General features: G+C 35.4%; 1 protein-coding gene across 1 annotated transcript in view; it reads right to left on the reverse strand.

The window, feature by feature from the left end:
- LOC123699687 (Down syndrome cell adhesion molecule-like protein Dscam2) overlaps positions 1-18141 on the reverse strand; it is a 72079-nt gene that overhangs the window by 18479 nt on the left and 35459 nt on the right. Inside the window, exons 11-29 of the mRNA XM_045646697.1 lie at positions 15677-15849; positions 15242-15332; positions 14940-15090; positions 14208-14372; positions 13622-13757; positions 11083-11202; positions 10234-10398; positions 9336-9480; positions 8764-8912; positions 7736-7946; positions 6091-6286; positions 5730-5896; positions 5490-5572; positions 5217-5354; positions 3943-4149; positions 2281-2410; positions 1206-1390; positions 697-876; positions 82-270 (exon numbers count right to left, since the gene is read on the reverse strand). Of these exons, the coding sequence (XP_045502653.1) occupies positions 82-270; positions 697-876; positions 1206-1390; positions 2281-2410; positions 3943-4149; positions 5217-5354; positions 5490-5572; positions 5730-5896; positions 6091-6286; positions 7736-7946; positions 8764-8912; positions 9336-9480; positions 10234-10398; positions 11083-11202; positions 13622-13757; positions 14208-14372; positions 14940-15090; positions 15242-15332; positions 15677-15849 (2981 nt within the window). The remainder of the gene's footprint in view (positions 1-81; positions 271-696; positions 877-1205; positions 1391-2280; positions 2411-3942; positions 4150-5216; positions 5355-5489; positions 5573-5729; positions 5897-6090; positions 6287-7735; positions 7947-8763; positions 8913-9335; positions 9481-10233; positions 10399-11082; positions 11203-13621; positions 13758-14207; positions 14373-14939; positions 15091-15241; positions 15333-15676; positions 15850-18141) is intronic.

Here is an 18141-nt window from a genome sequence, read left to right on the forward strand (position 1 = left end):
GATAGAAAATCGATAGTATTTTAGTTACTATCACTAGTAGTGTTACAGTTGCTGCTCCAGCGAAAGATTTGGTCCACTTACCATGCGGTGGAGCAGTGACATGATGCGAAGTTCTCCAAGACACTTTAGCCTCTCGATGATCCGCATGTTCTAGGGTCAGAGTGGGAGCTGCTGGTGGAACGACACATTCCACACGATATGTAACCTCCTCCGAGCCATAAGTATTCCGAGCTGAGCACGTGTAGTTGCCGCTCGTTGATGCGTCCACGTCTATTAATAACATTTATTGATTTGTATGTATAAATATTTGTCAGGAATGTTAGAGAATTTTCGGGCAGTACGATGAAAATCTTATTTTGTATTTTATACTTATGATTTTGATCGTTTTATACCAATAGATTATATATTTAACAACCAGGAATCAGAACCTACATTACGATTCTCGTCAGTAACTTTTGATGTTTTCAAGCTTAAGACAAAATTAAATCAATTTTTTTGTAATATAAGTATATTGAATGATTACAATAAGAATTGATGCTAAAAAAAACCGTTTGAATTGTACCTACACATTAGTTATAAATTTGTATTTTTATAAATTGTTATTTTTGTGTGCACTGTACAAAGAAATTGATTTTTTATTTATTTAAAAATTGCGCATAAGGTTAAGCTGTTGAGTCTAGCTATTGGTACACGTACCATGTATAACAAGATGTCCCATCGGCGTGAGACGTGCTCTCGGGTCGTGTGTGAGCGGTCGGTCGGCGCGCAGCCAGCGGGCCCGCGGCGCCGGCTCGCCGCGCCACGCGCACGCGAGCCGGACCGCGCGCCCGCATTGTACGCGTGTCCATACACCGAAGGATAGAACGCGGACTGCCGCTATGGGTGGAGATTTACATAAACATACAGACTGGAAGATACTCAACAACTGACAAATAACAACTAAACACAAAAATAGATACGAATACGTACATAGGTATCTCATAACTTCATAGATATATATACCATCATAAAAGTGTGTGTAGAAATACCTTTTTAACGTTAATCAAAAAACACAAAAATACAAAAAATATGCACCTAAAGATAAAAACATAAACTGCATGGTTACCTACTATAGTATTTCCGTTGTAGGTTCTCAATTTTTTAATGAAAGTGATGTCGCAGTAAACACAAACAAAAGCACACTAAATACCAACTACCTAACCTACCTCTAGACGTAGTAGTGGCAGGTTGTGGTGCAGACGGCTCCCCCTCCCCCGCAGCGGAATGCGCCGCGACCCACGCTTCATACGTCGCTCCTTCAGATAGAGAACGCAGTTCTGTGTAACCCCCCAAACCTACTATGACTTCTGTGTCTTCTGCTTGCACTGTGGTTGTCTGTGGTGGTCGATCTCTAAAACCACTAGGTGTGTGAAAAGATGAAAAAATTCTAATTTATGGATATCCTAAAATTGTCGGTAAAATAGAGTGGCAGTACAAGAGCTGTATGAAATCCGTAGGGCGTAGACATACGTATAAATATGTGTAATCCTACCTATAACTGTGCCTATACATAATTTAATACGTTCCTCGTGTAACCCAATTTTATTTTATATTTATTCAATGCTTAACATAATAAATAGGTAGGCAGTCATATTCGATATTTTGTTGTTTTAATACCTATCGTAATAGGTATAAGCACAAAATTGCCAATCTTCAATGTGTTAAAATTGTCTGTATGAGCTCTGTGTTGAAATCGAATAAATATTCGAAATAAAAGATAAAAGACTTTTCCAAACAAAAAAGGTTCTCTAAACCACTTACACTCCATAAACATTTGGATTCTATATGCCTGAGCATTTGTTACAAGACCGAAAGAATCGAGCCTTTCAAATAGACTATTGAGTCCTCTTGAAGCTAAAAGCATGTGAATGATCTCACTACAGACTCAAATACTACGTAAAAGTACACTAGTATAAATGTACAGCCATAATAATATTTCTCTATACAGCTGTACAAACATATTTAAATTATTGTTGTACTTTACTTCTTCAGACGATATAAAATGTATATAACTACTTATGTAAAATTTATGTGTATACTATTATTATATTCAATCAAGCTAGTGTAATTAAAAAAGATATCGAAAAATATGCTAAGTACGCTTGTTACTAAGTTATAAATTAAATTGGGAAATAAATTTAATTGTTTGGAAACTCACCTAAAATTATATATTTTATTAACACAGGGGCTACACAAAATGTTAAATGAATAAATTCTCTCATTTATTATGAGGGGACTCACCTTCCCAATTCTCGATAAAATACTGTATAGTACAGTATGGGCCCATTCGGTCGACTTGGTGGTAGCCAACTAACGGCAAGCGATGTTATAGAAGTAGCTGCCACCTTTACAGCAGCTGGTGGTCCTGGAACTGTTTCTTTGGTTAAAAAAGAACCATCCAATCCTAAAATGTGTGTAGCATGCATACTAATATTTTTACTCCATAAAAGCTATTCTTTTATTAATTGATTGATGAATTGTAATTTGAATGAATTGATGGAAAAGTTAACTGGATGCAAGTGAGTTTTTAAATATTTCAAAAGAGATCAGTTTTCAATTTGTGCAAATTGTATCTTACTGTATTTCTTTAGCTGCGTTTGCCGAATTTGCGTATTACCGAAAAAAAGCAGATAAACAAAACCGAAGTAATTGACGAGAGAATTGATTGTGAATAATGAACTGTTGATAATTGAAAATCCCACATATTCTAGATTAAGGTAACCCATAATATGGCCAATTAATTGAGTGAGCGGTCACATGCTTAATTTACGTTCTGTAAACATGGTATGGTAACCGATAGCGATAGGATTCAAGTTAATTTACATTTTAAAGCGGAATTCTTGATGAACGATGAATGATGTCGTTACTCAATCACGCTCGTGAAGTAAATTGGATGAAATTTAATGAATACATTATATTATTCATAGCTCTCATATTGTTATTATAAAGGGTGCAATGCATTAACAATACCCATTCATTCCGGAATAGAATGGAAATTGAGAGGAGTTAATAAAACAAAATTTCCGGAATAACTTAATTAGCAATAATATTGTTGATTAACATAAAGGTTTTCAGCATAATTTTCCTTTAAAACAAACGGTACGGTAAATAAATAACAAAAGCGTCGGTTCAATTCATAACATGAGCATTATTTATATTTAAATATGCAGCATTATTTAATACCTTCGTTTTGTAATCATTTCCGATACCTGTTCCTGAATTATTAATCTGTGAATTGGTAATGGCAAATGGCACGAAAAAAATTGACCGTGCTTAAATCAATGTACATTCATTCTGTCGTCGTAACATTGTAAAAACTGTTAAATTATAATCGCAAGAGATTATCCGACGACGACGAGATTATAGCTTTTGCTTTCAATTTAATGTAATAATTAAATAAACTATTTTTCCTCAGACTATAATGAGAATACATCGCAGTTATGTATTACTTTTCCCCAACATCAGTACTGGGTCAGGTTCAGGATAATGTAATGGGATTCGAACTCGCGAGATTGTAATTTAACGGTGTTTACATGTTGGTGGCGTGACATTTACAATTTTCAAAGAGGTAAATTATGAGAAATAAACTTTAAGTAAGTATTTTATATTATTTTATTAAAAAGAGATAGGTCAAAATAAATATTTCACGTCTAAAATTAAACAGTTTCGTTATTTGCACGTGGTTGTGGTTATATTGCTGTATTGTGTTACGTGATGCAATTTGCCTGTTTGCAATGTACAGAAGAAAGGTTACAAATTATCTTGTAGCGTTACCCAATGTATGTGTCAAATAACACATACAATCTTGCTGCGTGGTATTGTTTTCAATGTACAGAAGAAAGGTTACAAACTATATTGTAGCGTTACGCAATATAATATATGCGTCAAAGTCATTTCACTTACCATCCTGCTGCGTGGTGCAGTGTATGGGCAGCGCGGGCACGCCGTCCCCCGCGGCGGTGTAGGCGAGCGCCTGCACCGTGTAGTTGCAGTGCGGGCGCAGCGCCAGCAGCAGCGTCTCCACGCCCGCCACGCGCTTCACCTCAGCTGCGGCTAGCGCCCCCCCGCCCGTGCCCCCGCCCCGCACCTCCCACTCCAGCCAGTCTGCCGCTGCCGACAAGCAACTGCCGTCCTTGAGCTACGCACCTACTACGTACGCACGGCTTCAAGAATATACTATGACATCCATCAATTCTTCCAAAATTTCACGCTTTGTGAAAATCACATTCAGCCTACTCCTGCCGACAAGCAACTACCATCCTTGAGCTACGAACCTAATAAACGGGAACGCTTCACATAAACAATACGACAATCTTAACCATTTTCATTCATTCTTCTGAACTTTCACATTCTTTATCGTACCAGTCCAGTTAGTTGGCAACTACCAACCTTTGATGTAACACACCAATGTGCAAATATACATGATGGCGATTTTACACGTGTACACGTGATTACGTGGTAGAGTAATTACTGTCCTTCAGCTACGCACAACTCTACGCAGTACGCACCCACTACGTACTCGTAGTAAGTGCGTAGAGCCGAACGTAGTAGGTGAGTTAAATGTATGTGATTATTCTCTTTACCAAGTTCATAGATCCATCGACATAGCATCCATCTATTATTCTATTCATGTTTATTTTTATTTTTACACTTCCTATTCCAGCCAGCCTGCCAAACTTGAAAAGAACCAATCAGCTATTTTAACTGTTAGAGATCCATCCATACATATTTCATACAAATACGATCAACTATTTTTACGTAATGGAATATCATCTATCCACCTTCACAAACTTTCACGTTTATTATATCAGTAAAACTTTGTTTTTTTTTTGTTATACAATGTACAGTGTACACGCATTGTTCGTTGTTGGTGTCTAATAATGTTTACATTATTGCTATATTTATTTTTATGAGTTTATCGTGTGGTCTCATTGAGAGCGATTTTTGAATAATAATTGTTTTATATTATTGTTACTATTTGATAGCACATGAACGAACGCAAGACGACAGCAGATCAACCACATAATATGTCCAACACATCACAAATTAAAAATAAAATTAAAATAGACATTTACATTTTATTATCAACATTAGAACACGAAACTTTATTTTACACCAAGATTTTGATAAATACACTTTACATAAATCAAATAAATATCAATACAACATTTACTCACTATGCTCAGGGCGGTACAGCAGCTTGTATCCCAGTAGCGCTCCGTGATGCGCGTGCGCAGGCGGTGGAGACCATTCCACTTTGATACTTTGTGGTGATACGGCTCTACAGCGAACCGCTCGGGGACCTTCTGATGGTACTAAACGGAAAATAAATAGTGGTATGCGTATAAACATGAGAAAAAAAAATATCAAAACTCTTTATTCAAAAAATATTTTAAGATTTTTTTTGCATCTTAGTAGTTAGTAATAAATATTAATTGGTAATGTCTTACCACTTTCTTTGGTCAATGTATTTACAGGTGCAGTTGCTGGACCAGCGCCAGCACTATTGAATGCTCTGACGCTAACTGAATACCTGCAAAATAATCTCATCTTGTAATTTACTGCAAAATAAAACTTGACACAAAATATAACTTTTTCACTGTGCCAAAAAAATTTACACAGTTACTAAAAATACTTAATAATTTGAATATTTTATATAAGAATAACACATCAATATCATACAATCTCACCTGGTGTAATGTTCCAAGCCTTCAATAACGTACTTTGTGACTTGTCCCCTTACGGTAGAAAACTCCATCCCCACATTTACTCCACTAGCTAAGGAACCATCAGCTGAAGCCCACCACCATACTGTGTAGCCTAGTAGCTCTCCATTCCAGGAAGATTTTGGTGGCGCCTAACATGAGATATATATAAGTATAGAAAAAAATACAATAAAAAAACTCAACAATACAGTCCCGTCTTATCCTTTCAGTACGGAACCCTAAAAACACTTGATTATCATTTTTCGATTGCGACATTCATTTGTTCATAAACTCCATAATATTTATTTAGTTTAAATTAAGAGAGTTAAAAAGCTGTTAATTTTACCTGCCAAGCAAGTTCAATAGTAGACGGTCGTGGAGCAGACGCCCGTAAACTAATAGGTGGTCTAGAAGGCGGCTCATGTAGCGTCAGAGCGAGTATGGCGCGAGTGTGTGCGGACGCGAACTGCGCGGTCATAGTCCTCGCGCGAACCAGATACGCCGTAGCCGGCTCCAAGCCCGAAATCGTAGCCGATTCCGCGCTACGAAACACGAATTTTTATGTCTTTTTACCTCATCGGTCAGTTTTATATACATTTATTTATGAAATGGCGCTGTAAATAAATTATGACCGTGAATACTTTTATGACACAGTTCGTATCGAATTTATTTAGACATTAACATTTACGGGACTTGAATACTGTGCTGCGAATTTATAAAATACAAATTAAAGCAAGTACACTGTGCAAGTACATATATACATGTATATACTTGCTTTAATTTGTATTTTTAAAAAGCTTGAGAACAACAATTTACAAATTTAAGTGACAAAATTTTTAGATATACATATTTTAAGACACAATATCGTCAAGAAAAACATGAGGTACAGAAATTAATAATTAATAAAAGTAATGCGTAATAGTATAACAAAATACATATTATGTATTTCGTGGAATAACTCAGATGACCCCTGGAATCTAATTTGTTTCTGTCAAGACGATTCATACTTGATTTCTGTTGCGAAAATATTTTGTTTAATGAGAATGTTTATAATTTATCTAAAGAAAAGAAATAATTACAATTAAAAATAAGGTACTCATGTAAATTATTTTTTACTTAAAGTTATATGTTATATAGTTAAATGTGCATGATTATTACAACAAAAAGAAAACAAATGTTTTACCAACATCGAGGAGCATTTCAATCTCATAAAATGTTGTTTGATTCTGACATTTTCTGAGGTAAAAATAATAGAAAGTGAAATTGAAATCGAAATCTACTCGACCAAAGATGTCACGATGTCATTGTTATTCTTACATTTTGTCTCAGAAAATATTATTTTCTCTTGTCATTCTTATTTATATTTTATTTATATAAAGTGTTTCTGCCAAGTTGAGCCAAACGAAGCGCAATGTATATGATATTACTGTATTGTATATAGATGTGATCTTAGAATATAACACATAAGTGTCGAAATACATAATAATATGATGTTTTCAATAAACTTATTTCCTGTTTCTATGTGAATTGATATTAGCTCCTCCATTCGTACCTACTAATTGAACTCTCTACTAAATATATTTTCAAGAATATAAACAAAAATTGGTTGTCTGTAAAGTCGGTTTACTGACGATAGTTGAACGTGACAACGTCCGATTGTGCTTCTTTGTCATTTGTTCCGCGCTCTCGCTTGCGCTTCAAGCCTTACATGGAACGCCTCAGAGCGAGGTAACGCCGCACGAGTCATGTTTTTTCGTGCGTGCAGGCGGCTCTATCGAATTATAAGACGTTGTCACGTCAAAAATATATTTTCTAATACATATTTATATTATTATCACTTAACAATAGCTTTATTGGACAAAATATTATTAACTGTTCTTATAACTTTGTTATATACTTTTACGATAACTAATTATCGGAAAAATCTTTCTAATTACCAATTAAACGTATTAATATTTCATATCATTACTTGACTATAGATAAATACTTACTCAGTATAAGAATCTATAGAATGTGTAGACACAGACACGTTGTGTGTTTCTGCGTCTCTCCATACATCGGGACTGGTGGAATCGTGCCTTCTGTATTGTAGTACATAGCCGATAACAGGGGAATTTCCGTCGTATGGTCTTCTCCATTGAAGACGAATAGATCGGGACGTTGTGTCCAGCACGCGAAAGTTTGTAGGCGGTTCTGGTGGTTCTACAAACGAGTATCTAGTTTAATGAATCAGATTATATGTAACGATGATTTAAATATTTGTTCTTTTATAACCGGATTTACATTACGAAACTACAGTCAAGTTATACTGAAAAAAATCCTTAAAACTTATTGCACGACATTATCCATACTAATATTATAAATGCGAAAGTAACTCTGTCTGTCTGTCTGTTACTCAATCACGCCTAAACTACTGAACCAATTTGCATGAAATTTGGTATGGAGATATTTTGATACCCAAGAAAGGACATAGTTGTGTCCTTGTGGACCTTTTATTCCGAAATATGTACCACGGGCGAAGCCGGGGCGGACGTCTAGTTTTTAATAATCAATAAGGCTTCAGTGTTATTTTTAGGCTAAAATGATCTTGGTTTGTTAATTGTAGTTAACCTGGGTGTAGCGTGTTTCGGTCGCGTGATAGCGAGAGTGAAACAATTACCATACAAATGGTATGATTGTTTATCTTCATTTATTTCGTGAAAAAAGCTCTGTAGGTGGAATTTAGTTTGATTATACAGACATTATTTAAGAATTCATAACAAAATGAATGTTTTTCAGTTCTGTGTTAAACATAAGATTTAATAAAACGATTAAAAATGATTGATTGATGATGATGATGATGATGAGATCGGATTGTTTTGACAGCACCAAACAACTACTTATTCAATTAACAGTATACAACAACTTTTAGTTAATATTTTAACTATGTTCATATCACATATTTAACCTACCTACTTATTTTTAGATTCACTTTAACTGTCACATAATTACTAATTATTAGTTATTCTATTGTTCATACCTTGCACCCCCAGATGTACGAAATGATCGGATCTGCCATACGGGTTGGACGCCTGGCAGCGGTACACGCCGGAGTCGCGTCTATCCGCCCGCTCCACTACGAGCTCGCTGCGTAGACCCTCCGCGCTACGAGTTTCTGATATACTCATCCTAACGAGATATTTCGAATACGTTTATTTACTCAAATTAAAAGTCAATAGATAAAGAATCCTAATTATTAGAATACACAAATAAGATACTATAAAAATATCAATATTCAGAGAAGTTTGATTAAAATTTTTGGCTGCACCCCATAAAGTTATATCAGAAAACACGAACTTTATGTTTTCTAAATTTAATTTTATAATGCACAAAATTAAGCAGTTAATCTTTTCACTTATATGCGTAACGACAAATTTTAAAATTATTAAGTGTATTTAATTTTGAAATCGATATAAAGCACACTTAGTAAAAAATAAAAATTATTATCTTTTTAAAATCTCTAGAAATTGTACAAACCACAACACTATAAAACAATACACACGTAACTTCACATGCTATGTCCCACCCCCACCCCCACCCCCACAGATATACCTATAATCAGAATTAGGAAGTGGTCGTCCGGAATGGCTCCACGCGATCGCCAGCGGGCTGTCGCCGCGGGCGACGCACACCAAACGCACCGTGTCGCCCAGCTTGGCGGTCACGTTCGCTGATTGAGTTTCGAATCTCGCTGGTTCTGTGTGCAATTCAATTGCACTTTGAGATCGTGTTTATACTTTATAATATGTTACTATTTTTTTTAGTTGTCGATAGGGAAGCGCTTGACCACAATCTCGCCTGATGTTAAGCTGAGATGTGGTCTAAGATGGTACGCGCTTCCCTAGAAGGTACCTGTTCGCTCTACGCTTGAACTAACTATAAAATGTAGAGGTTTATCAAGAATTGATAATCCTACGACTTAAACTATAAATGCAAAAGTATGTTATGATGGACGGATGTATGTATGATTGTTACTCGTTCACAAAAAAAAATCACTAGACTGATTTGGATAAAACTTAACAGAAATATAGGCCATCAGAATATAGACTATTATAGTGATTTATCAAAATACTTTGTTCGTAACGAAACCTATAAATATTGCTTTCAATTACTCATCAATAAGGAAAATTACAAAAGTTTTATAAACGATCAGTTATATAAACGAACAGGTAGGTATATTTTTTTAAATAATCTTGATTCTGTTTATAATCTTTAAGACGATTTCTAAGGATTCACTGTGAAAAGGAAGTAAGGAAATGTTTGTCTTGTACCAAAATACTTTGTCCATTTCTTTGTAATTTTATTAAATAGAAAAAAGATAAATGAATACTTGCTAAACTCTACGTATTGTTTCTATTAACGAAATAATGAACAGTCAATAATTATGTAAGTTTATCTGTCAGTCAATTCGTTTAATATTCATTCGACTAAAATGAGCGCATTCACTTACCATTAACATGAATCGTAAGGGCCTTTGATAAAGCCGGAGCGACGCCATTGTCAGCTCTGCAGCGATATTTTCCAGAATGTTCCGCGCGAGCCGACTCCAGCCTCAGTGAGCCGTTACTAAGCACCACTGGATCCGATACAGCTCCCAACGCTGTTTCTGTACTACCTTATAAACGAAAAATAGTGTTAAATCTATTTTAAACCTTCGTGCTTTTATAGTTGAAGCCCGTGGAGATTATTTCGCCGTGAACGTGCCAGAAGTTTATGATGTAAGTGAATCATAACGGTAAGTGTTTTGTCGCAAAGTTTATTAAGTCTGGAGTACAGAAATGTTTATTTTTAAAGCGCATTAGCGGTTATGATAATATTATAGATATTAAGATAGTTATATTCACAAAGATAATAGGTATTATGCTGCTGGTAATAGGTACTTACAAAACCACCATAATATATTCCAATAACGAAATCACGTCACTCAGATTATCTTATTTATTATAATTAATAATTGATAATTACATTAATATAATATTAAATATTATTATTTTTTTTAAACACAAAATAACGAGAAATATAATTGGCGGTATAAAATATTGTCAAATTATACGACTACAGATAACACATAGTAATTAAAAGAAAAAAAAGTATAAGTTGCCAGTTATAAAAACATTGAGCGTTCTATAAATTGACATTTAATTAAATTAATTTCTATATTTAATTAGTACCTTAAAATTAATTTAGCTTTGCAACCGAAATGAAAATAAGAAACAGGAGATTTTATTAAGCAGAAAATCCATCATCTCCGAGCAGTGGAGCTTAGAGCGGACTTTAAAAATATAGTAAGGGAGCTTACCAGAGAATTTTGTCCAATAAATAGCGGGTGATGGATGTCCGCGCGCATCGCAGCTCACCGTGAGCGATCCATTTAGTAGCACGGCGGCGTCTGACGGCTCAATTTGCCAGTACGGTGGAACTGACGGGGAAAATATTGCACGCTCTTACACTATGATATGCAATTTGCGATTTCGATCACGGTTGCCGATAAAAAAACATAAACAGCACTTGTTTTTGAGAGTCATCAAAACTATATATAAAAATCAATATGATGTTTTTCATTTATTTATTATGTAGAAGATTTCTAATGGAAACAAGACAAGCATGAATAGAAACAACAAAAGATAATATTTAACCTAATTTTTACATGAAATCATAGAATTTTATTTACATGATTGACGATAATTTCGATAATTATTCCGATGCCAATTTATTACCTACGTATAAATAAATGTTATTTCATACTCCACCTACTTGTTACATTTAGCTCGAAACAGATAATGTGCGGAATATAATTTGGTTATTGGTATTGGATTATGAATGGAATTTAATTATAATGGTTCACCACTTTCCATATACCTCAGCGTGTATTCACAAATTAATATACGATTTTGTATTATGATTATACTATAATGGATCGCAGGATTTGGATTGGCATGTTTGTATTCGTAAACACAATAAAGCATACATCAATTAGCTATTAGAACATAATATTTTTTTTTTTATTTATTTATTAATTTACACTATATTTTAACACTATATAACCTTAACAAATTTTCGCCAAACTGTAAAACAGTTTGTTGGCGATGCGCTCCTACTTATTATAGATTACCCTGGGTTATACATTGCCAAATTAGTTGATAAACAAACACTTAAATACCGCTATAAATGACATACATAGTATAAAACAAAGTCACATTTCTCTGTACCTATTTATACTTAAATCTATAAAACTAAGCAACGGATTTTGATGCAGTTTTGTTTTTCTTCAACTGTTAGAGTGATTCAAGATGAAGGTTTCAGTATAAATAATCTATATTATGTTAAGTTTCAGCCAACGCGGGCGAAGCCGCGGGCGGAAAGCTAGTACTAGATATTTGACAAAATGTATTTTTTTAATTTACTCTTTACAGATCCTATTTTTAATTTATTTTCGTCTAGTAAAATCGGGTACATGTTACAAATTTTTGGTATATAATATTTTCTAGATCGCTGGTCATAACAATTTTTTGTTATTGGTACATAAAATTTTCTTACTTTTGACGCTCTTGTATTAAATCTAAACTGTTTTACAATTTTAAAGTCATTACTATAATATGTATCTATGGCATTTAAATATATAGCCTTATAATTTACAGGTAGGATGTTACAATATGGAAATAATTTGTCATAATTATTTTTAAACTTCTTTCGAACTTTCTTATGAACTAAATACTTAATTAATCTTACTTGTAGGTTCTTAATTTGATCTAAGTATGTTTTAAAAGTTAATCCATAACAACTCAGTCCATAACTTATTATTGAGTCAGCAAGTGCATAGTAAACAATTGCTTTATAGTTGATAGAACATAGCGAATAGTAGAATCTAATTAAGAAATATTGAAATAAAAGTAAAAAATAATGTACTCAATTTTTGGTATCGTTATTTCTAATACCATAATAAGTAACATCATTAGGTACATAACTACATAAACAAATCACAATCGTTTCTGCCAATCTCACATTAGCGTTAGCTAGCTAGCGCGCAAGAGCAACTTTTGTCTCCGCATCTATTATGTCTCTCCAATCAACTCAACTCAAAGTTGCTCTTGCGCGCTAGTTCTTTATTATTCGGTACTCACAAACATAAATGTTATACCTACTTAATTTTTACGTAAAAAGTATACTTACTCCAAATTCATAATCTCCATTTTTATATAATATCTGCACCTAATATTAAATATCATGTTGTATAAATTTAATCTGTTATAAAAACAAGGCAATTTTCCAAGTGGTGTATTTACCGCGAGTACGATAAGTTTGAGTTAAGGAAGTTGCAAGTGTGACGGAAAAGTTAAAATTTGTTACCGGATGGTGTAGAACAAATTATGGACTTGGTTTATCGCTTCTATACTGCATAGCTTATTTATGGCATGTAGATTTGAATATGTAATGCATGTTATTACATTGTTTAAATGTTTATGTCAATTACATGCCTTTTCAAGATTTTTGAGGGTTTTATTGATACTTACTTAGATATTTTATGAATTTAAGTAAATTTTTCATTGATAATAGCGTAACTAATTTATGTTTAACATAAAGTATTTAATAATTATCTTATCAAATAATATTATTATCTGCCTGCCAACGTTTTATACTACAACGTACCTACTTGGAAATTGGAATCAGTCAATCTTCAAAAGCATTGTAATGACTATCCAACAAGGCTTGGTATCTCATATCTATTAATATACGACAAATGAAAACCCACGGTGCTTTCAAAAGCCGCATTCAAGCATTCCAACGGAGATACAAAACAAATAGTACAAAGATTAAACGTGTGGAAATGAAAGGCTCACCTTTGATGGCTAGTTCAGCAGACGCATTAGCTTTGCCGGCGGTGTTCGTCACTACACACGTGTATACGCCGCTGTGTGCTGCTGTAAGGCTTTTGAATAGCAACATACTGTAGAACTCCGCGCCGCGCTCGTCGACCTGCAGTTACGTAATCTTAGCCAGACGAAAAAAATACCAAGAGTACATGAGTTTTGAGTTTAATTAAATATTGAGAACGGGTTCTATGGATGGTGTTAATCCGAGATGAAAACGTGATTTTTTGTTTTAACGTTGTAAATATCTAGGTACAAAGTATTGTAAAATACGATTATAATAAAAGCAGGGATATAATTTACGAGAATAGAATGGAAACTGCGCTTAAAAACTTTATTATCTTGTTGTTATTTATCGAGGCTTTACTTCGTTTTGTAGGATTAAGGTCACCGTGTTTAATATGAATAAAACATACTGATTAATTATACTGTTGTAGGTATTAAATCCTTATTCATTAGGTGTTATAAATTTACGCGTATACACCTAAAAAAATAAAATCAACATAACGTACAATCCGCCGCAATCACCATCTATTAAGATGTCTATAAACCCTACCTGTAGCACGCTGGAAATCGGCATTTGATCTTTGAGCCACGAGAAGTAAACAGGCATGTCCCCTGACGTCACAGTGCAGGTCAACTGAGCGCGGTCGCCGGAGCGCAAGCCGGGCGGAAACACGATGGGCGACAAGACGGGAGGCGACACTACGTTCACTTGCACCTGGAATATTCGTATCTTACTATCTTGGATCGTTAAAATGGGCTAGAATTTTTGCAACTTCATAAAGATGTACCTACATTAAATTAACTTTTGTTATTGATTCTGTAAGATCTCAAAATTAATAAATAATCTTATGACGAATTTAAGTGGTATGCTCATAAGGATGGAACCATTGATAATAAAATATTTAGTAAGTATCTGCAATATTTGGTTCCAGTTGAAAAACTTCTTATGAATTGTTCAAATAATGTAATAGACTAGTTATTCGTTTTTCATAACAGGTTAACTTATCATGAAAATGTGCAATTTGTGCATCGTATTCGTATATACCTACTTCGTTAAGATTCTATTTTCAACTTTATAAATCTGAAGTTGGCTGAATACTGAATTCATACTAAATTAGAACGTTGAACTAGCTGCCCATGAACTCTTCTAAAAATAATATTGGATTTAATCCATGCCCGATTCAATCGATGCACGCTATATGAACTCCATACAAAGTATAACATTATCTCAAAGAGTGAACAATATTATATTTCTCGTGGATATACAAGCTTTGATTCTTACCTCTCTCCTCGCGAGCTCCCCTCCAGGTGTCATTACGGAACAAATCCAACCCCCTTTATCCCTGTTTTTATCCACATTTATAATAGTTAGCCTGCCATCAACTTGTTGATATCTGGGATCAATACCCACTCCACCTTCCCATTTTACTGAGCTGCAAAGTAAACATTTAATAAATGTTCTGTTACTTATTTTCCATGGTTGTATAAGTAAACACGCGTGAAAGAGACAGGTGTGCCAAAATGTAATGGGAGGGAAAAGGATAACAAGTTTTTACGCAAGATTTAGCATGAAAATTTACTCACTCAATGGGAAAACCGTAATAAGGGCACCATATTGTCACTTCCGAACCCGCAACAGCTTTCACTGGATTCAAAGCTCTGATGTATGGAGGACCTAGCGGAAATATATTTTCATGAAAACTCTTCAATTTGACTTTACATTTCACGCGATATAATATGTCATATACTTATAAGTTAGAAGTAATAAAAGCTTAGGAAATTCTTTAATTTTGTGTCTGGTATCTCTAATAACCATTTTATTTATTAAGATAAACCTTTATACAAATGCCTTCGTACCTTCAGTAAACCTTTTTTATTTCAATAAATAAACCATTTTCACTTTAACAAAACAAAAATGAACACCTGCTACCTAACAAAAATCACATTATCCTAAAACAATTTAATATTAATTATAATATAATGTTGGTTAATCTAATAAACTTCCAAATATATAGTCACCATAGACGTTCAACCGAGCGGCATGCGCAACCGAGCCGTGCGCGTTGCTCGCGCGGCATTCGTACCGGCCACCGTGCTCCACCCGCGCGGTGCTCAGCGAGAGTGTAGACAGGATATAATTGTTCCCGCCCATACCAGATGGGCCGTTGTCGCGCCCTTCTGATATTATCGCTCTGTGGATAAACAAAAACAAAACGTCAAATAAAAAAAAAGCTTTTTTTAATTAAGTACTGCGTGAAGCACCTTGGCTAGTGTGGACGTGGCTCGGCCGAAAAACACGCTTTCCTCTGCCGAGCCATTTTACGCGGAAAATTCTTCGCGAAGCTGCTAGCTATGTTTTTATACCAGCAAAATTTTCTACCATGTATTGCTTTGCATAAATATTAAGATGAAATTTTTAAATCAATCAAACAGTGAATCTCTTATAATTCAGGCTCATTCCTAATTGGATATATACAGGGTGTAATCGTTAAGTGTGCACAGGTGATTTTTCCGTAAGTATTACAGATAACAAAAAACTTTAAACTGATATCGAAAGTACTTAACCTAATGAGTAAAATGGCCGTAATAAATTTTTAAAAATAAATCGAGAAATATAAAAAAAAAAATATCTTTAAACCCTCCCATACATTAAGTATGAATTAATATGAATATCCCTTAGACATTTAATATGAAAGATTTTAACTTTCTTTTTCTTTTTTTGGTTTTCTGCTTTAATTACTTCGCAAATTTGAAGTGGCATTTTTACAGGCATTTTCCGGATTGGTCACGGATGAATTCTACACATACCCGTGGCCCTGTCGCTGATGCGGCTTGACGGAACACAGTGGGGTTTTGGTCGGTAGGAATCTGACATAACCCACGGCCTCTTACCCGGAGGCCGTGGGTATCTATGCAAGATTTCCCCACTAAAAAAAAAGGCATTTTCCGGATATCCCCGGAAAATGCCTGTAAAATATCCGGAAAATCCCCGGAAAATGCCTGGGAAATGCCCGGCAAATGCCCGGAAACTGCTCGGAAAATATGCGTGAAAATGTCAGTGGAACATACCTGGAAAATCCCCGGAAAATGCCTGGGAAATTCCCGGAAAATGCCTGACAATTTCACGGAAAATGCCTGGGAAATGCCCGGAAAATTCCCGGAAAATATGCGGAAAATGCGTGAAAATGTGGAAATGTGGAATGGGAAAAGTGTGGAAAACGCCTGGAAAATGCCTGGGAAATGCCCGGGAAATTCCCGGAGAATATCCGGGAAATTCCCGGAGAATATCCGGAAAATCCTCGGAAAATACCTGTAAAGTAATAAGTACATCTATTTTCCGGGGACTTCCAGGCATTTTTTTTAAATGCTTTTCCCGGACATTTCACGCATTGTCCGGATATTTTCCGGGAATTTCCCAGGCATTTTCCGGATATTTCCCAGGCATTTTCCGGATATTTTCCAGGCATTTTCCGGGAATTTTCCGGGCCTTTCCCAGGCATTTTCCGGATATTTTCCAGGCTTTTCCCTGGCATTTTCCGAGGATATTCCAGGCATTTTCCGAGGATTTTCCAGCCGTTTTCCACACTTTTCCCGGACATTTTCACGCATTTTCCGGACATTTTCACGCATTTCCCAGGCATTTTCCAGGCTATTCCCTAGCATTTTCCGAGGATTTTCCAGGTATTTTCCGAGGATTTTCCAGGCGTTTTCCACCCTTTTCCGGACATTTTCACGCATTTTCCGGATATTTTCCGGGAATTTTCCGGACATTTTCCGGGACTTTTCCAGGCATTTTCCGGGAAATTCCCAGGCATTTTCCGGGAAATTCCCAAACATTTTCCGGGAAATTCCCAGGCATTTTCCGGGAATTTTCCGGACATTTTCCGGGACTTTCCCTGGCATTTTCCGAGGATTTTCCAGGCATTTTCCAAGGATTTTCCAGGCTTTTCACGCATTTTCCGGACATTTTCCGGGAAATTCCCAGGCATTTTCCGGGAATTTTCCAGGCATTTTCCGGGAATTTTCCGGGCATTTCCCAGGCATTTTCCGGATATTTCCCAGGCATTACCCGGATATTTTCCAGGCTTTTCCCTGGCATTTTCCGAGGATATTCCAGGCATTTTCCGAGGATTTTCCAGGCGTTTTCCACCCTTTTCCGGACATTTTCACGCATTTTCCGGATATTTTCCGGGAATTTTCCGGACATTTTCCGGGACTTTTCCAGGCATTTTCCGGGAAATTCCCAAACATTTTCCGGGAAATTCCCAGGCATTTTCCGGGAATTTTCCGGACATTTTCCGGGACTTTCCCTGGCATTTTCCGAGGATTTTCCAGGCATTTTCCAAGGATTTTCCAGGCGTTTTCCACACTTTTCCCGGACATTTTCACGCATTAACCGGATATTTTTCGGGAATTTTCCGGGCATTTCCCAGGCATTTTCCGGATATTTTCCCGGCTTTTCACGCATTTTCCGGATATTTTCC

Source organism: Colias croceus, chromosome 18, assembly GCF_905220415.1.
Source record: "Colias croceus chromosome 18, ilColCroc2.1".
NCBI lineage: Eukaryota > Metazoa > Arthropoda > Insecta > Lepidoptera > Pieridae > Colias > Colias croceus.